Consider the following 20756-nt stretch of genomic DNA (forward strand, 5'->3'; position numbering starts at 1 on the left):
GGAAAGGAAAGGAAAGGAAAGGAAAGGAAAGGAAAGGAAAGGAAAGGAAAACATCAAATATGCATGAATCAATGACTTCTTATCAGTTCTGTGTGTGTGTGACTTCACATTCATTCTCAACCAATGAGTTGAGAATTTCTGAGTACCTCTGTATGCCCCAGTAAACACAGGGTGTGGGGTGTTCCTACTTCAATTTTGGAGAGGATTTCCACTAGTTTGAGGCAGGGCTGGGCTATATCTGTTTCAGGTGACTCCCTGCTGATCAATCCAGGAGCATTGATAAGGTATTTCTTCAGTAAATGAAGGTGTGTGTTCAGCGAATCTCTAGAGATTTTAAGCTGGAAATGGCAGAAAGAAAGTAAACAACAATTATTGGATTCAAATCCAGAAAGATCTGCAACAAAATTCATCTGGTACTGTCAGGCATTCCCCACTCTCATCTACCTTTCTCACCTCCTTTTGCACGATACTTCCATCTCTTCCAAATTCTTCCACTGCATGTTGGTTATCAGCAATCCATACTACCTTGCATTGACCTTGATTCTCCCTCCTTGCCCGTAGACATCCTCCCCCAAAACAATCATATTGCTGAAGTTGTGGGAGTGTGCCAGGTGAGGATGAAGGATAACAAGAATGATTTTTCTCTTTTCTAGCAGTTTTTTAGTTTTAATTCCCATCGTGCACAGTGGAGTTCTGCCCCCCTCTACTGGAAGAGCTCAGCATCTCCAGCCGAACTGCTCCTGGCTTTTACTCTGTGAGACATGGCATTGGTCCTTTGTCTATGTTCATGGACTGTGCAAAGTCTAACTTTCTTATCCTACCCAGCTTCCTCCAACACTCTCCCAGCATGGGATGACTTTGTCTATACCTTGTTGCTGGTCTGACATCTCAATGGCTGTTTTTCATCTCTTTTCTATTGTTGGGAGCACAAAGGTGGAGCTTTAGCTGTGGACCTAAATTACATCTTCAAACTTTCATGGAATCATAGAATCTCTGAGTTGGAAGGGACAGATCAGGATCATTGAGTCCAACTCGCAGTTCCACATAGGACCACTCAAAATTGAAACTATGTCTGAGAGCACTGTTCCAATGCTCCTCAAAGTCCAGCAGCTTGGGGACGTGACCACTTCCATTTTTCACACTTGAGTTTGTGGTTGAATGATCTGTAAATGGCAGAAGACATAAAGGTTATTGGTTGGCATCTAGGGATCTTTGGCCATCAGACCATGTCCTGCCTTTCCACCAAAGGGAATACCAGGGAGATGCATTTGGCAGTGTCCCATGGGATGAAGGTCTTTGGGACCAGATCTTTGAACTTAGCCTATTGCAGAAATACGTTTAAAGCTCTCTGAGCTACTTCCCCTAACACGTTCCCTTCCCTCAGTCCTGATGACCTGGAAGTATTTTATAGGTTATGAACCCAGATAATGAAGAACATCTCTGCTGTAAAGGAATACATCAAGTAGCAAAGCACTAGCTCCTGGATATCTGTGCTGTTGAGCGCTGGCAATTCTGACTGCTGCAGTCACTTTAAATATCAGGTAGAGTTAATTCAGGCTTAGCAACCTCTTTAAGTTGTCCTGACTTGCCTCAGCTCATCCATGCAAATTACCTCTCAGTCGTGGGTAGATGTGATTGCCTTCTGTTTCAGTCAACTTTCTCTTTGCTGTACGCAAAAAGAACCTGCATAATCCACAGTCCCATGTCTCCCAGACTCCTGGACCACATGCGACCCAATATGAGGGGCTAAATAAAACAATTAAATCACCTCTTTATCCACATCTAAACTCTCTTCTCAAAAGGCCCAGTACATTCAATTTTTATGTCAACTATCGAGTAAGATTTATGACTCCAATAAGCCCAGATGACTGACAAGACTAAATTTTCAGAGAGTAGTAAATACTTGAGTGTCCCAGGAACCAAAGAAGAAAGATAAGAAAACAAGGCACAAAGCATTTGAAGCAGATATTTCAAAGTTTTATTGTATAAATCTACAAAAGGCTTTGCTACAATAGCAAATAAAGTGTAGCACTATTCTATTGACAGGTTCTAGTGGCTTGGTGTGATCTTGTAACTCCAACATAACATGTGAGGAATATGCTGTCTGATACAGTCAGATCTAGGGCAAGTGATGTCGGCTTACAAAGACCTTTGGCTTCAACCCCTATAACCTGCAGTGATTCAGTGTGTTTGCCTTTTGTACAAGGTTGTTTGAATTAATAATATTTCTAGTAAAAATAAAAACTCTAAGGTAGTTTTGTCAGAATCAAATGTAAAATTGCCTAAGGAACAAAAATCCAGTAATTGAAATTCGCTAAAGTTTCACAGGCACAACACATACACACTTCTTCATTCACATGACTTTGCCCCAGCAAAACAAACTACCAGTCCTTCCTGGAGAAACTGGTAATATAAACCAGGGTGCTACAAGTAAAGCTCCAGTCAGCTAGGAGCAATAACTGAAATAAAATCAGCCAAGGATATTTACTTGTGCACATTCCACAAAGTCAGTTCAAAATGTATAAAGCTCAGGACCAAATCAAGTAGCACGGGCAGGCTAATTCATTGGAAAGTCTATGGATATAGAAAATGCTTATTGAGGCAGTTAGGTCCCTTGAGAAGGACTGTAGAAATTAAGCACCTCAAAATCAAACTTCATACTGACCTTGGGATGATGCCTACCAACTTGACTTACACATGTTTTCACATAATTTTCTAGTCCTGGACATTTCTGTTGAGCAATGTTGGAATGCACATTAAGTTCAATTGGCTTAGTTTAAACACAACAGAACAACTCAGAATTTGGTTAAGTAGATTTGTTGGCTCAAAACACACACACTCGCACTGACACGCACACACACATACCCAGGACAGTTGGCTCTGGAAGAGAGAGGAACCAACTATCCTTTCAAATGAGATGTGAACCAAAACTGTCTTGCAAAAAGGCTTGGTTCAATTCACATACTGTCTTTCATGCACCTTTTGCACTTCCTGGGTCTGGATGGAAGCAGCCATACCAAAGCCAACTCAAGAACCCTGGTTCTTGCAGTAACTCTGGCCCATGCAGATCCAGGAAGTGCCTGCTGTCTCACAAGAGCGTCCCTTTTGGCAAGACAGCTGGCCCTGTTGTGCAAACTCAAGCAGTTCAGACAAGCACCTGTACCCCAGGATGCTTCTCCGAACCCCTAGAGCTGTTTGAGGTTTGAAAACTGATACCCGCATGAAATGAAGCGACCCTCAACTCAGGAAAAATGAGTTACAGCCTTGAGAGCATGGAGGGTTCGTAGCCTTTGTAGGATCATTCATTTGGCAAAGTTAATCAGGAAAGTTTTTTTCTAACTGATAATCCAGTGAAGATTTCTCAGTGGCCGCAGATGGCAGAGGTATGGTATCATATCAACAGACAGTCACTACAAGCGCAGCATCCTTGCTGTCCTCAAAGCCCAGATTTGGCTCTTTTGTTCTGCCCCTTGGTTTCTCTTTCTTAACACTCTCTTCTTCACTTGGACTAGCTGGACCAGCTCAGCTTCTTCTTCATCCTGTTGGAAGTGGCTCCACCTTTCACTCAAGGCTCTCAGCATCTTGAGTATGGCATTGCACTGCATGAGAGGCTCTTTGGTGCTCACTTTGCCCTGTCTTCTAGCAGTGCTTGCTTATCACCTGGGAAGACATGACTCTTGGGCACAGAGAAGGAAATTCAGTAACAAGTGCAGCAGGAATCTCTAAAAGAAAAAAGATGACACAGGTCACATTAGATTTCCAAAGTGGTGAGTACAAGGGATTTCTCAGGAGATAGGTTTATAATCAGCTGTGCCCACCAGGTGCTCAAGGGCTGGAAGTCTCATTAGGCATTTTAGTTTAAGCATTTGGCAGTGGTCCAGCAGAAAGTAAAGCAGGACGTATACCACTCCCAGGGCATTAATCACTGGGACTGATGCTTGTGTTCCTAAATCAAGCAGCTGAAATCCCACTATCTGGTTGAGATAGACACTTGTGTCTGAGGTCTCAGACTTAGTTCTGAGGTCCCAAGACTAGCACAGATATTTGCACGTGGGCTATTCAATATCTTGAGTAGGGGTATGAAGAAGCTAAGAAAGGCCCATAAGGATAAAAGGAGAGGTAATTACCTGTGCCAGGCTTTCATTCAGACAGTGGATCTGGCACTGGGTGGCTGGGGATCCTGGCAGCAGGTCCCATGTTGAATCACTGGTTTTGAAGTCTTTTCCCTTTGGCTTTCCTTCCGAGTCTTGAGCATTGTGATTTTTTCTCAGAGGAGGATCTGAGTGAGTCACTGTAATCAAGAGAAGATAATGCTTGTAACGCATGGCCAGCTCATCCTCAGCAGTGACACCCACTCCTCCACCACCCATTCCAGGTCATTAGTAAGAACTGCTCATTTCTCTCTACAGACACAGCCACTGCAGACTAATTCACTCTAAACAAGTGAGAGGAGAGCCCTCGCTCCTCCTAACAAAAACTTACATCTAGGCAGATGTGCAGAACAGATATGCATCCACTTTGGGCTGTGTACTGACCTGTGATGTGTTGTCACAGCTAGGCACTCAAGCCCAAAACTTCATGGGGCAGATCATTCCCACTCCCTCCCCATATTAATAGGAATGTGTAAGATTGCTGTGTATGGAAACGTTTTCTTTTCACTGTCCTTTATTTCCCTTTGGTTGTCCCTCCCTTCTTTTCCTCCAAGCTCTACCTTGCCATTTACAGCACTTTACGTCCCATATATTCCAGTGTAAGGCTCTCACTGGATAGGCTAACTTAGGTCTAAGCAGTGCAGACAGAACAATGTCAGAAAGTTGTCCTACCTTTAGCCTCTTGGAAGGAAGCAAGCCAAAGGTCTTCCAAGCCACTATTGCTACTGTTGCAGTGCCAGGAACATCCCAGGGGCACTCCTGTTGCTGCATCACTGCTGTATCTCCTTGCAGAGATGTTTCTTATTTGGTCTGGTGATGAATGCAGATGATGCTCAAGATGTGTCCAGCCTTGAGAAGCTTCAAAGAGCCAAATAATTCTCACAGCAATTTCATCTCTAACTCCCATCATCAGCCATCGGTCAAAGTGAGGTGAAGACTGAGCATTGCTGTCTCAACATGGAAAATGTCACCAAGTGCAAGCCTGCTTCCATCCATGCACACGGACTGCTATAGTAGTTCTGTGTGAGCAGACAGTGCTTTGTCCTCAGGTGCTCCAGGACAGAGGTGCCAGACTTTCCAAGAGTATTTTGAGTCTGTCTGTTAAAGCAGAAGTTCTTCTTTACGATGCACAGGTTGAGCCTGTGCTGGGACATACAGCTCCTCTTTTCACTTAGCTTTGCTTTTATATGGCAGAAGTTTCTGTCTCCAGGAGTGTTGTTTCCACTCATCAGCATGGACATGATTTGCTGCTCTGGGGATATTTTGCTCTGGATTTAGGATGTGTTTGTTTGTTTCATTCAAAATATAAAGATTTATTTCCCTTAAACCCCTCCTCCCCACTCCTCCTCCCCCATCTGCTAAAATCTCTCTAGTGTTTTCTCTCTCCATCTTGACACTCTCCCTTCTCTGAAGGAAGACACATTTTCCTTTCAATAAATGAACTCAGAATTTAATCTGAAACTCTATTTACTGCTGAATGCACAGTATAATGTGCAGAGAAAGGGTAAAATTTGCTTCTGCACTGCAGTGACCTTGATTTGAGTGAACAGAAACTAAGATAAGGAATAAACTGTCCTCTTGGGAGCAAAAGCATTAAAGCAGGTGTTAGGCGCAGTAAAATTAAAACCACTAAAAATTATCCAAATTCATAAAGTTTTCTTTTCATGAAGTCATAGCATTTCTTCTTAAATAAAAAAATAATAAAAAAAAATTTAGTCCTTTAGATCAAGATAGAATAGGAGACTGTCAAGTACACAGAAGCCCAGTGGTAGAATAGAAATGGGCAAGGGTCAAAAGAAGGATGTCCTCTCAGAAGAAGGACACCTCTTCAGAAGAGGGAGGGGAGAAGGAGAAGAGATCCAGATGGGTAGGAACCCTCAGCCAATAGCTGCACTCATATGAAGTCCTTGAAAGCCGCCAGTGCCAAGCAACTGCTTCTGAATTTGGGGAATTGTCTCTAGTTTCTTGTCATGGGTCTTATAAAATAGTCCATTCCCTGCAGTGGTGCAAGTAGCATCTCCAGCACCACTGGATTGTGTGGCTCATGTGAGGTGGGCAACCACATCCTAAGGCGCCTCTCCCCCTTCACCACCCTCCCCCCACAAGCAAAGTTAATTCCTTTGCTATGGGCTGTTGGACTGAGCACACCTCATGTCATGTCTCAGCTGGAACCTCTCTTTGAGCAGAAGCTTCCTAAATATGCCCTTTTCTCCCTTTCATGTAACCCAGATTGCCGTCTCCATCCAGCTAGCTCATATGACAGTAGCTGGTGGGCTAGGAGGTTCAGGTTGTGTCCCATTGCTTGGCACAGGACTGGCAGTGGTGGAGGGAGGCATGCTCTCTACAGAGTCCCCAGACTGAATCTCGGGGGTCCTCTGAGGGCTGGGCTCTTCTGAGTGGTCCATGTTGCCTTGGACTTCCTTCCCTCTTTGAATCAGCTGTTCTAAGGTCTTGGGCAAGGGGTAGCTCAAGAAGCGCTTCAGTTTGGGCTGGAGGGTTCCTACCACATACTGAATAATTTCCTCCTCATCTGCATCAACATAGAGGGTCTGATACAGGTCTCTCTTGCGCCAGAGGAACTGGTCCAGGGGCTCTCCCTCTTTCTGGGGTAGATCCAGCTCCCTTTTGATAGCATCCCTTGTCAGAGTCCCCTCACTGTACTGCAGGAACTCTTTCTTGAACTCAACCCAGTTCTTGACAGAGTCCTGCTTGTACTCCCACCACTTTTTAGCTGGACCGTTCATATGGTTTTGGATCTGAGACAGCCAGTACTCCTCTGTCCCACCCACCTGCTTTAAGTACTCCTCCAAGTGGCTCAGGAACTCATGGGGATCCTCAAAGATCTGAGTCTCCACTGGGGATGCTGGAGCATCCTCTGACACAGACACCCACTGGTAGGAATCATGGGCCTGAGGGATGCTGGGCACCTCCCCAGGACCAGGGGTCAGTGCATACATCTGGCTCATATCAAGGGCATAATCATATATCTCCCCTTCACTTGGCCTTATCTCTGGGCCTCCCACCCCAACAGACACGGTCTGTTTGCCGTGCTCCCCAGGACAATATTTGCCTCCCATGGACTCCAGACGGTCCGCCCACTTCTCCAGACGGAAAAAGACCTCCTTCCAAACATTCATCTCTCTCTTGACCCACCTCTCCAGATGAGCAATGGTCTCCTGACACCTAGCCAGGCAGGCCTTGATGGACTTCTTCCATCTCTGATTATCAGTTGGCACATGGTCCTCTAAGTTATTCTCTAACTTCCCCACTGATTTCTGCAAACCTTTCAGCTCACGCTCTACCTGCTTGGAGACTTCAGACAGGAGATGCCGGTGGGTTCTCCTGACATGCTCCAACATTTCTGCCCTGCATTTCCCAATCTGCAGGATCACATTGGGCTTGTTAGCCACTCCACGGTGCCCCTGGAAGGAGTGGATGCCAGCATTGGTGACATTGTCCAGCTGCATGGCTCCTGCTGTATGAGTATGGAACACAGACAGAACTGGATTATATGCCTTGGCCCTAGAGCCTGCTCCTAAAAACCTCAACACAGCACTTCCCAAACAACACACAGAGACTTCTAAACCCCCCTCAAAGGACTTTTAGACACAAACACAACCAAATCAGATATCACCGCAGAGCGAGCTGTTCAGTCCCCGTGGATCGCAGAGAGAGTTGGAGACAAATTTCTCCTCCTGGAAATGCCGGTCTCACGTGCTCAGAGTGTCCCAGAGAGAGCGAGGATCCTTCAGGAGCACAAGGAGAGGAGTTGGCTAAGATGTCTGACCCCAAACGCGTGCCCACTACCTGCTTGTCCGTAGCTGAGAATCTCAAACAGCGCGCAGTCCCCGCTCGTTGAAACACACAGCAATGCTCACAGAAGCTGGAAGCTGTTAGTGCTGCAAAAAAAAAAAAAGAAAAAAAAAATCCTGATGATTTCTTCTCCGATAAATTTGTCGAGACAAAATTGCTTTCGGTATAGATGCAAAGAGCTCTGCTTCTCTTCCCTGTCTGAACTGCCACTAGTCCAGGCACTTCCATCTACTTATACCCCACACAGCTCAACATGTGGGTGTTGCCCTGCCTCCTCTCACACTCTCAGCACAGCATTCATTGGAGGAAAAGCGAGGCCGGTGTCTGTGGCAACCCAGATCTTGGCAGCCTCCCCTCGCTTCCCACCCCCTCGCCTACGCCCCCAGACTCGATGCGAGAAGCACTTGAAAGGTGCTGGAGACAGTTGGATAGATGGATGAGTAATCGCACCTTCCGCCTTTCAGATTGCAGGAAAAACACTTATTCATGCCACAACTATTTACTCAGCAAGGTCATCATTAGCATGCTTCTCCTGGCAGGGCTCTCAGAGGGAGAGATGAGGAGGAATTCAGTGTGTCACACCAAGGCAGATACCCACGGTCCCCCCGCATGCCCTCACATGTGTGCACACACACATACACAGAGCTGCTCACTCCTAGTGCACATGCTTGGAAATGGTGACAATTCAGCAGGAAAAAAAAAGGAGAGAGGGAGAGACAAAAAGAAAAGAAAAGGAGGGGGAAGGAAAAGGGGGAAATACTCAAAGGAGCCACTTCAGTACACACTGCAGCACTCTGGACTTTTCTAAAGCATTGGCAGGTGGGAGTCATCCCCACTGCTTAATTGCACAAGACCAACCGCTATCTTGGGAATATTCGGTCAGGGAGGGGGATGGCATCCTGGTTTTTACACCGAATTAAATCCGCCCATCAAAAGCCTGTTCCGTACTTAGCTTGAATCAGATGCTTAATCAGTTAGCCAACCCACAAGCGCAGATGAAGCTACATTTGTTCTTTGCTCCTGACAAAGCAGGAAAAGCCAACCATAAAAGGAGACCCGGGGACTTATGTAAGCCAAAGATAAAGGATTCCCTAATCCGTGAGAGTTCCCCGCCGGAACCTCCCCGGAGGGGTTCTGAGGACATCCGGGGCTTCTCGTCCCCTCCCGATGACAATGACCGGAGGTAATGGGATGCTAATTCATGAATATTACCTAAAAAGAGGTTTCAAGCTTGTTGCCACCGAGGAGGTGACTTGCCTCTGCTCGAGATGATGGGCAATGTGCCAGGCAGGCTTAGAATGGGTCCCTGCTCCCTTGGCTCCTTGCCACATGTTTTCTGTTGGTCAGAGCAAAATGCAGAGGTGATGGTCCTGAAAGGGGATCTCAGTGCATTTGGTCTAGGTAGAGTCCCCCAGGAGGAAAGTGGTGGTGATTAAACAGCATGTTGGGATGAATGCCACGAGAGACTGAGGTCAGGACATCCTTTCCCACCATATCCATGTGCTCCATGAAAATACATCTGTTCCCTATCAGATGATGCAGTGTTGGCACATGAACAAATAGTTCTGGCTACTGGGGGAAACAGGAGGATTATCTGGGGCTATGTGGTCAAATTAAGATGGGGAGTGCCAGTTAGAAGGGAATGGCTCAAAAGTCTGAGGGTAGAAACCCAGGATTCCTAATCCAGCAGACCCTTCTAATGCCACTTTATCCCACACATATGATAATAGGGATATGAATGACAGGCTGCTATGCCGTCTGTCTTCCTTATTTCTCCACATTCACCCAGCTTTCCTGGACATGAGGTGTTTGTACAACTGTGTTTGTGTTTAGAAAGGGTTAAAAAGGAGATTATCCAAGGATGTGGGACAGATCAATAGGCTTTTATGCTGAAAATTCTATACCCTAGAGAATCCTCCTTAAACCTGTTTTTCCTATAAAATACCACAGAAACTGGGAGAGTCTATGCAATCTACTATCTCTGGTTTAGAATAAGATTATTTTCTGGAAAGGTTCTAACCCAGGATCCTCAGAAATTACCCTTAAGAGGATGGTGTGAATGGTATTCCAGCCCCTGCTAACTGTTTTTCATTTTCCTTCAGTTTTCAGGGTGGGAGGATTCATCAGGGACTGATTGGCATCTTCTGTCAATTAGAATCATAAAATCATAGTCTATCCTGAATTAGTGGGGACCCACAAGGATCCTTGAGTCCAACTTCTGGCTCCACACAGATCCACCCAAAATTCAAACCCTATCCAAACTAGATAATTAAGGCTGAAAGGAATCTTAGGAGGTTCCTAGACCAACCTCCTGTTCCTAGTAGGGTCAGTAGCTCCAGGGTCAGATGAGGTTGTTCAAGGCTTTATCCTGACAGATCTTGAAAGCCCGTGGGATGGGGTTAAAATAGCTCTTTGGACAACCTATCCTCAGATGGAAAATATTTCTCCTTACATCCAGATTGAGTGTCTTTTTCACTTTATGCCTGATATCTCTTCACTGACCTCTGTTTTCTCCATGGTAACCTCCACACAGCTGCAGGACCAATGTTTGGTCTCCTAAGGCCATTCCTTCTCCATGAGGAACAAGCCTTGGTACCACAACAAGCAATATCAAACATCCCAACCCTGACCACCTCAACATCCCTTACTGAACTTGGTCCAACTGAACAATGTCTTGTACTGAGAAGCGCAAAGCTGGTTATGGTCTAATACATCCTGAAAAGAGGAGATTAATGATTTCCATTGATCTCCTGGCTGTGCTTATGCTATCTCAGTCCAGGTCATCTTTTTTTTGCTTCTTGGATGCTCTGCTGGATCATGCTCAATTTACTGTCTCCCAGCACTCTCAGATCCATTTTTTTGGCCCCAGCCAGTAAGTCACTGCCAAAAACTCTTTCTTGGCAAGCATAGGAAGCTGCTCCTGAATATCACACCCTTGTGGAATATTGGAACAATTCTGTTGGTACATTTCTCCAGCTTGACCAGGTCTCTGGGTTCACTTCCTTCTGCACCTTTCTCACTGAGCCCTCCTCTGAATCTGTGTGCTATTCTTTTGCAGAAGGGATGGTGGAGGAGACTGAGGAGGAGGAGGAAAGGGGGGTTTTCCTTCTGGACCTGCTGAGGAATGTCTGATTAATATATAGCGGTAGGAATTTTCATTGTCTTTCCAATTAAAGTAAGGTGTGTGGGAAGAGGAGGAGGAGAGAGGGGAGCCGGAAGAGACAGGAGGGCGATGAGATAGAGCACTGAGAGCTGGCAAGGAAAGGAATGTGAGGCAGATAGATAATTTTGTGGCACAGACAGAATGATAGGCATGGAGGGACAGGAGGTATGGGACAAGCTGGGAAAGAGGCTTTCACTGCTACAGCGTCTTTATTCCATGGCTTCACAGAGAGACAAGGGGATAAAAATAAGAAAAAGGGAGGTTTGAAGTGAGAAAGGAAATGGGAGAGCGCTGAGCAGGGATAAATTCCTCCAAAGCAGCTGAGCAGAAATAAGGAAGGGAGAGAAAATAGTAAAAGCCACATCTCGGCTCAGCAGGGATGCTGTCAATGTGGGTTGTCTCTATAGAACTTCCCAACCATGTTAAAGCACAGGAGATTAGGATCAGGCCCAAAACATGAAGAGAGAGAAAGAAAATCTGACAGCCTAATTGTATGGCAGCAAGAAGTAACAGAAAACCCCATTGCAGTGAAGGAGAGCGAAAAAAACAGGATAACTGAGCCATAGTCAGCATTGGAACCTTACTGGTGACGGAGGGTTCTTTGCCAAAGACCCATCTCACCCATGGATGGGAGATGATGCCCTGTCCCTGGAGATGTATAAGGCTAGGTTGGATGGGGGCTTGGGCAATCTGATCTAGTACTTGATCTGGCAGGTGACAGACCTGCCCGTGGCAAGGGGTTGGGACTGGATGATCCTTGAGATTCCTTCCAACCCAAGACATTCCGTGATTCTATAATTCTGTGATTCTATGATGATTCTATGATTTTTCCTTCCCAATTCTATCTCGTGACAGGACAAGAGACAGGGATGAGCCTGATCTGTGAGCCACATGAGCCTGGTGGGTCAGTGGAAAGAGAAGATTTCAATGCATGGAGATGTTTAAAGGGCAGTAGCCATATAATCTTTTAGCATTCCATGCTCAGAAGAGCTCTGCTGGGTTCTGTGTTATGCAATGCCAATACTCCGATTATTCACTGTGGAGTGTGCAGCATTCCTTCACTGAATAACTGGAGGTCCCCATCCTTCCCCAGGGACTGTGTGAAGAGCCTTAAGTTAGAAATCTGAACATAAATGTGAAATGAGTCCCATACTTTTTCCAAGGATTTCTTCCACTGGTGAACAAGGGGTTTTCTGCTTTAACCTATAGCTGCTGTGTTAGAATTTTCTCTTTCATAACCAGAAATATTTCTTTCTTCTAGAAGGAAAAAAAGAAAAAAAAGAAAGAAAGGAATCACAACCCTTCCCCTACTGATCCACCTTTTACTGCAGAAAGCTGGCCAATCATTTGTTTTTCTTGTAGCAAAATCCTCAAGAAGAAAAGAAAAAGAGAAACCAAACTGTTGGGCTTTGTTATTTATATATATATAAGCAATAATAATAACACGTTTTATTTACACCACACGTCCCTATTCAACCACTTCCATCCCTGGAACACTTTATTGCATTGAAGTTGGCACTCACAACACAGAACTCTGCATTCAACGCACAGTTCGCGTCAATGGCTTCATTGTTCCTACCCACCTGGCATGGCCAACCATTGTCCTCAACACCCGGGGCCCACACGTCACATGCTGGGAAGGTTGGGAAACAAGCAGGGAGCTGAGGGCAGTCTGCTATCAATATTAACAGCAATCATAGTAATTACTCTTATTATTAGTGCCACTCCTTCTGGTGTGGAGGGGCGTGCAAGTTCTCTCTTTTTTTTCTTTTCAAGTGAAAAGCTCTCCTTCCTGGGGATGATAGAGGATTTTGTTTTTAGACTAAAAATATCTTCTGCCTCTTTTTTCTTTCCTCCTTTATTTAATGGGAACTTTGTTATTTTTGCATTCTCTCCAGGCAGAGAAAACATTAATGAGTGCCTCTGAGTACTTCATTTGCCTCCTCAAGACTGCCTGAAGATAAATCAAGAGAGTCAAGGGTAGCATCAAATATTTTCTCTGTACGAACCTGAACTTTGGTGTTGGCTGTTATGATCCTTGTAGGGTCAACACAAACGGACATTTTCAAATGAACTTCATTTTCCACCCATGCAAATCACTGATGAGGTGTTGGAGTATGTTTGTTGCTAGCAAAACAAGCAACCCCCATATCTAAAGGCGTAATTCAGATCTGATCTATGATGGAAATCTGCGGAAATCTCAGCTGCCTTTATGCTAAATGGCTGAGAGCTGAATCTGGACCACATTAGGTCTCACTCTTGATTCTATCCCAACATGTCCCCCTTCAGGGTGCCCCTCTAAGCATTCTAGTAAAAGTTTCTGAATTTAGTGCTTCTTCACTCCCCCTCAGCAGTAAACACTGAAAATCAGAGGTCTGCTAAATAAGGAAAAGTGTTGGGGTGGCTGTGAAGAGCACAGCCCTGGTTCTCCTCCCAGTACAGCATCTGAAGTGTCTGGGAGAGCTGTGCTCTTCACCATCTGCCAGGACAATGTAAATCACTAAGGGTTATCTATGGTCCAGGGAGTCAATCCTCTCGTCTCCTGCAACCTTGGCTCTTTAACGTTTGTATCTAGGTGGCAGGTTCAAATGAGGTCTAGTGGTGATGATAGGAGAGCACTGGGAGATTGCACGCAGGGAAAATGGGACAAAACTCTTTTTGACAGCAGATGGTTGAACCTTCAAACCGTACCCTTGGTCCTCTGGTGAGCCAAGGGAAGCTGTGCAGCCACATGGCTTTGGAAGCACCAGCTTCTCCTGTGAGGAGGAGAGTGTGGCTCAGACTGCCCTATATCTTATCTGCTCCCATTCAGCTCCCTGGAGACACAATTCCCATGGGGAGAAACTGCATTAAACAGTTTAAAAAGGCCTGAGGAGCTGGGATTTTTTGCTCTGGAGAAGAGAAGGCTCTGGGGAGACCTCATTGTGATCATCCAATACACAAAGGGAACTTATAAATAGAAGGGAGACTGTCTTTCTGCGCAGACAGTGGGAGAACATGAGGGAATGGTTTTAAACTTAAAGAGGAAAGATTTAGATTAGACATTAGACATTTCTTATTCAGAGGGGGATGAGGCACAGACTGCCCAAGGAAGCTGTGGATAACTCATCCATGGAGGTGTTCAAGGCCAAGTTGGATGGAGCCCTGGGCAGCCTAATCTAGTGGATGGCAACCAGCCTACAGCAGGGGGGTTGGAACTAGATGATCTTTAACACCTCTTTTAATCTAAGCCATTCTATGATCCTGGTATGATTCTATGATAAAGCCCTCTTTGACTTTCTCTTTCTCACCACTTTCATGGGTTATTCCTCCTTCATTTGATCATGTGGGAAGAGTATTAGGGTTGGAGCCTGGTTTTCCACTAGTGAATCTGGATCGTCTCATTGGAAGATTTCCAAGCCTCTGACTCACAGCTATGAGATATGGGAGATTTTTGAGACAAGGCTAATATCATTTGATCCTGTCCTTTCTCCTCCACATGATCCCAACACTCAACCACTGGGTCCTCCTGGGTGTCTGTAACAGGATATTTCCTTGATGTGGTTGTAATCAATTAGTCTCACAGACAATCTACTAGAATCCATTTTTACCATCACAGGTCCAGATCTGGAGAAGACACAAAACTACTGGACATTCAATTGCAGCACTTCTCCAAAATGGCAAAAGAAGCCATGGTCCTTTGAACACCTGAATGCTATCCTCCTTTTCAAATCCCTTATTAATTCCCCTCTGGCTGATGTCTTTAAGCTATGATAGAGAACTTTAGATTAATACTGGAGGGGTCCATTAAGCAGAATCTCCTACTCATCCAAAAATACTCTTATCTATCTGAAACATGGATCTTCAGTTATCTTACGAAATCATGAATCTGTTGTTGACTCACAGAATAGACAGGTTTTCTCTACAGACAAACACATAATCTCCCCTAAATGCATTATTTGCCTTCACTCAGATTGAAATACCAAAGCAATTTCAAATCTTTTACTGCAGCCACTGTAGAGCTTCACCACATAGGTGTGTTCAGGCAGCACCTTGGACAGGTTCAAAGCTCTACTGAGGTATCTACTCAAGTATCCTCAGCGCTGGAACATTTCTAAAACTAAAGCAAAGATAAATGCATTATTTTAATCCATTTTGTGGACATGGTCACAGCAGGATGTAAGGCTGCTGTTTCCAACAAAACCCAAACTCCAGTGCTCTGTATACTGACGTAAACTGGCTCACAGCTAGTAGCTCTCGCAGCCATCGTCACCATGAGGTCATCAACTAGAATACCACTTACCTGCTTTCAGCAATTGTATCTCCCAGTGATTTCTTAATTTGCCTCCTTTTTATCTTTTTCCATTTGCTTTTCTTCCTCTAGGCTACTTCTCCTATTTTCTTCTCCCCCAGACATCATTGTTAACAAAGGTTTTCCCTTCAGCATCCTTGCTTGCAGTTGCTAATCTCTTTTAGGCACAGGGAACTACAGTTTGAGTCAGTGCATGAGTTGTATCTCCTTGGCTCAAGATAACAACAGGGCAGCTGCCTAGTGTGGAATTGGGGAGCCTGTTTCACTAATAAAATAAAAGGTAATGTTAGGTTTCTTCTGATGGGAACAGAGCCCCATTGAGGGCATCCTCGCCCCAGACTAATTCAACCAGTTTTTCTGTTTCCATTCTTTGAATCCCTGCAAAGAAGAGATGGATTGCTAAGGACAGCAGGGAGGCTCAGGGAAGGAGGAGGAAATGTGAGCAGCAAGGAGCAGACTGTACTCATTTTCAAATATATGAGGCCCCCAAACATCACTAAAAGAAGTGTTAGATCAGGACTAGCAGTAGCTGGGGAGCAAGCTGCTAGGTAAAGCTCTCTTGGAGCTTTTCATCCTCCCAGAATGCTGGCACAGTGCCAAATTGTAGAATCAAAGAATCACATAAGGCTTGGAGAGGAAGAAACTTTAAAGATCTTCCAGTTCCCACCCCGTTTCCATGGGCAAGGACACCTTCCACCAGTTCAGATTGCTCTAAGCCCTATCCAGTCTGGCCTTGAACACCTTTAGGGATGGAGCATCCACATATTCTCTAGGCAGCCTGTTCCTGTGCTTCACCTCTCTCTGAGTAAAAAATAATCTCCTGATGACTAATCTAAATGTCCTCTCTTTTTGGTTACAGAATCTCCCACCACTACCCCACAGTGGATACAAATTCCTTTGTGGTCTCAGGATGGAAATCACCAGGTGCATGGGAACTAAACAATGCAGTGACTTCACATCTCTACACTGAAAAAGGTGAGCATTTGGGAGCATTTAAATGAAGGGAGCATTACTTGAATGTACATATGTAGGTCATATTTAAAGATCAAAACCTGGAAATTCAAAGGGGCGGGGGTAGCATGGCCTGAATAAAGTGCTCCGTGCTCCAAGACCACATGAGGAAGGCTGTGACAGGGAATCATGGCATCATAGGATCGTTAGGGTTGGAAAGGACCTCCGAGGTCATCTAGTTCAACCATCAACCATCCCCACTATGCACACTAAACCATGTCCCTTGGTGCCATATCTACACATTTCTTAAAAATCTCCAGCAACAGTTATTCTACTGCTCTCTTGGAAGGGAATACTTAAATACGGAGGAACAGAAAGCATACACAGGGGACCGAGATCCTAGCACCAATTTCCTTGCTACTGTCTCCTCATTTGAACTTACTTAACATTCCTTCTCCTTATGGAGGTTGTGTCTCCTCAGTGGAAGGCTCATTCCATCTGGAAAGACCACTGAGGAGGATTGCACTAAAGATTTGCCCCCATAGGTCTGCTAAATAGCCAAATGACTAAAACTAAGAAAAACAAAAAAGAAAAAAAAAAAGAAAGAGAGAGAGAGAGAAAGAAAAAAAAAAACAAAAACAAAAAACAGCCAGATTTACTTATGTCTGTCTTAGGGAAAGATTCCTAAGTCCTGAAGGCTGATTTTTCATGCAGGGTGAATATTCCTCAGCTATGATGTAGGGAGAGGCAGTCCAGCTATAGAGCTATGGGGTTGGGAGAAGGCGCTGCTCCCATCCAGGGCTCCTGCATGCAGACTGGTAGATGCTACAGAAGGAATGGCAGCTCACTCACAGCACAATAGGATTCAGCCCTCCATGGAATGTTGCAACAGAGAGAGGAAAGGATCTGGGGGGAGATGCAGAGGTGTTCAGCAAACTGTGCCACTGCTCCTCAGCTAATTGTCACCGTTTCTCCTTGCTTGACACGTGTGACAGTCTCACTGCTGACCTTCTCCCAAAAAAACCAACCCACGCTGTGGAGGAGGATGCAGTGGCCTGGATTTCTCACCTTGCACCCCCTTTTTTTCTGTCGGCTTATTCAGCAGCTGAGCTTGGCTGCGGGAAGGAAGGGGAGGGAGAGGCAGCAGCTCCATATTAATGGGTTCCTTAAAGAGCAGCCTGGCACAGGTTAGTATCCATCCCGGTGGCTGCCTGAGGCATCCCAAGCGGTCCCTGGATGAGACATGGGAGTGGGTGGGAGTGTGGGGGAGAAAGAGTGGGAGCAGGCGGAGGGGCAGACAAAAGGGATGAACAGCACAGACGCAAAGGAGATGGGATCTGCAGCACACCTCTGCCTTTCTCCTACCTCCCTGCAAGCAGGGTAGGGAGACAGACTGCTAGGTGAGCTGTTAGGAGGAGAAAGTGGGCCAGGGTGGCACCTCTGGGGCATTGCTGAAATGGGGATGCCTGTGGGTATGACTCCTCATGCGTTGTGCCTGCCACAGAGTGGGTTACATCCTTTTTTCCTTCTCCCCAGGCTCTGCATTGGGGGGGTTGGTGGGTCCCCGTGGGGGGGCAGGTACCCATAGCATCACTTTGCTTTAAGGCAGCAAGGCTTTCATCAGGGATGCTAGATGATTTTGGAGCTTGTGAAGGAGGGTGAAACCCTGAGATTGGACTATTTTGTCCCTACAATGACCAGATACATCCCCTTCCTTCCCGAGCACTGTTTGCTTTCCAAAATCCTTAACCGATCCCCTCCCCAGAGTGTCTACGTGATATGAAAGATACTGCTTGTCTATTACATCAAGCCTTATGAGGGCAAAGATATCCCCATGTTTCTGACAATAATCATGCAAGAAGCACTGTCCTACTGTTGACAAAATAGAACGGAGGGATGCTATCCAGATGGACCTGAACAGCCTTGAAAAGTGGGCCACTTAATGAGGTTCAACAAAGCCAAGTGCAAAGTGCTGCATCTAGGTCAGGGCAATCCCAGTTTGGGAGAAGAACTCGTTGAAAGTAGTCCTGAGAGAAGGACTTGAGGGTTCTGGTGGACAAAAAAACTGGACATGAGCCAGCAGTGTGTGCTGACAGCCCAGAAGGCCAACTGTACGCTGGATTGCATCAAAAGAGGGGTGACAGCAGGAAGAGGGAGGAGATTGTCCCCCTGTGTCCTGTCCTTGTGAGATCCCATCTGGAGTACTCTGTCCAGGTCTGGGCCCTCCAGTACAGAAAGGATGCAAAGCTATTGGAGCAGGTCCAGAGGAGGGCCATGAAGATAGTCAGAGGGCTGAAACACCTCTTTGAGGAAAAAAGGTTGAGAAAGTTGGACTTCTTTAGCTTGGAGAAGAGATGGCTTTGGGGAGAGCTCATTGTGGCCTTCCAGGTTGGAGAGAGCCTTGGGCAGCCTGATCTGGTGATTGGCAACTCTGCCTACTGCAAAGGATTTGGAATTTCATGATCTTCATGGTCCCCTTCAACCTAAGCCATTCTATGACTCCATGATGATGACTCTATGATCCTCCATCCAGTGCCCTAGTTCTGGATGTAAGGGGTCTTAAAAGCATGTTTATACTTTTTTGTGGAGAATAGATTAGGGGTAAGGCAGCCTTCCAGAGGCTGTGGGAAATCAGGTTCAAAATGTCTCTCTTTTAACTAGGATATAAATTGTGACTTATTCATATACAGAGAGCTCCAACCTCCACATTGCTAAGCCCAGAATCTTCTGGAAGATGTTTTCCATTTCAGTTAGCTCACCAAACTTCCATCAAGCCATCCTGAGGTAGAGATCTGCCAGCTTCAAATTTCAGGATGTAAACCCAAAATTGTATTTCCCATACCTCACAGGAAAGCCATCTCTCTGCATTTTTCTGTTCAATCATACACAAAGCATAGGGATCCCACAAGGAGCAACCAAGTCTTCTCCCCACACAGGAAGGGTGCTCATCTAGGACACAAAGGCTTAGATCAAGAAGGGATGTGACACATCAACCTCATTTCACCCACCTCGAGAGTGCCTATTTCCTTTGCTCAGATGATTTCTGATTTCTGATCATGAAGGGCCTGGATGAGTCTGTACTGTGGCATAGTAGAATGCAGAAGAGACCATGGAGGCACTAAAGTCAATCACCTAAGATCTACCAGGTAGAATTCTCTTCAGCCTCTGATGGGGCACTTGCCTACCCTTAATTTGGAGACTCATTGAGCAACTTAGAACTTCTTCCCTCTTCCTTTCTCATCTCCTCTCTTTAAGTATTTGTGCACACTGCTTGTGCCATTTAGAACAGCTAAAGTCATCTCAATTAAATATCCACACTGCTTTCCTTTGTTCCTTTTCTTTCTGGCCCTTTCCTTTCTGGCATCTGGAACACATTCTTTAAGCACTTTTTAAAAACAGGGTGAAAAAAAACCCCCACAAAAAACAGCAACCAATAAAAAGCATCAATTCCAAACAGCCAACAGCTAGGTCTCATGCAGCTTCAATTAGATTCTATTTAGGAATGCGTATGAAAGAGACAATGTGAAAAATATAAAAAAAACCTAGTCTTAATCTATTCATCTGATCCACCAAAGTCATCCCTTTGCAAATAGGCTTACTGGATCAGTGGGGGAAAAGACTAAAGGCTTGTGCACTGTTTCTGGAGGCATGATTGGTACCATGAGGTAAGATATGATAGTGCTGCTCTACTCTGAAATATACCCCCTGCTTGTCCAAGTGATTGTCATAGCTACAGCTGACCCCTTTTATAGACCAAAGAAGTTGTAGATGTTCCATCCCTGGAGGTGTTGTTCATGGCCAGGTTTATTGAGGGCATGGACAGCCTGATCTTTGTAAATTCTCTGCCAATCTGTTATGGGAGAGAAAATTCCTTCCTGGTATCAAATTCAGCAGCTGTCTCATCCTTGTGCTTGACAGCGTGAATCACCAGAGTTAAGTAACAAACCCATTTATATATCAAGACAACATTACTGTCCAAGCAATCATTCTTAAGTTTTCAATGTGAAGCCAATTACCTTGGATTCTGCTTATACTCTTCTTATTCCCCCTTCTTTGTTCCCTAATTTTCCTCCCAAGACAGAAGGGGGTTGGGCTGCTAGTCAGAGTCAGACAATATTTTCCAAACACCAAGAAGTGTTGTTTACTACTAATTTCATGACCTTCTGGGAAACCTCTCAGGGAATCTCACCATAGCTGTTTGGCAAGAACAAGTAGATTGCTAATGAAGTAGCATGCCACCTGGTTTGTGTATTATTGTCTTACATACGTACCTACATACCCCCACACAATTTAATGCACCTGTTATTTTTACAGGGGATTTCTTGCTGTTTCTGTTCTGTTTTTTTTCTTAGTATCCATTTTATTGTTCTCTTCTATTAATGCTTAT

The 20756-nt window shown here is 45.2% G+C and overlaps 2 protein-coding genes across 2 annotated transcripts in view; one reads left to right on the forward strand and one right to left on the reverse strand.

Annotated features, from left to right (window-relative positions):
* Positions 1–1963: 1963 nt before the first annotated feature.
* ARC (activity regulated cytoskeleton associated protein) lies at positions 1964–8175 on the reverse strand. The gene is made up of 3 exons (XM_010709352.3): positions 4824–8175; positions 4128–4291; positions 1964–3722 (listed from the first exon to the last, which is right to left on the reverse strand). The coding sequence occupies exon 1, from the start codon at positions 7616–7618 to the stop codon at positions 6404–6406; it is 1215 nt and encodes a 404-aa protein (XP_010707654.1). The 5' UTR covers positions 7619–8175; the 3' UTR covers positions 1964–3722; positions 4128–4291; positions 4824–6403.
* Positions 8176–8959: 784 nt separating this feature from the next.
* The window catches only part of LOC104910476 (adhesion G protein-coupled receptor B1-like), a 153228-nt gene continuing 141431 nt past the window's right edge, over positions 8960–20756 (forward strand). The window contains exons 1-2 of the mRNA XM_031552976.1: positions 8960–9147; positions 16278–16393. Of these exons, the coding sequence (XP_031408836.1) occupies positions 8960–9147; positions 16278–16393 (304 nt within the window). The remainder of the gene's footprint in view (positions 9148–16277; positions 16394–20756) is intronic.

This window comes from Meleagris gallopavo, chromosome 3 (genome assembly GCF_000146605.3).
Source record: "Meleagris gallopavo isolate NT-WF06-2002-E0010 breed Aviagen turkey brand Nicholas breeding stock chromosome 3, Turkey_5.1, whole genome shotgun sequence".
Lineage (NCBI taxonomy): Eukaryota > Metazoa > Chordata > Aves > Galliformes > Phasianidae > Meleagris > Meleagris gallopavo.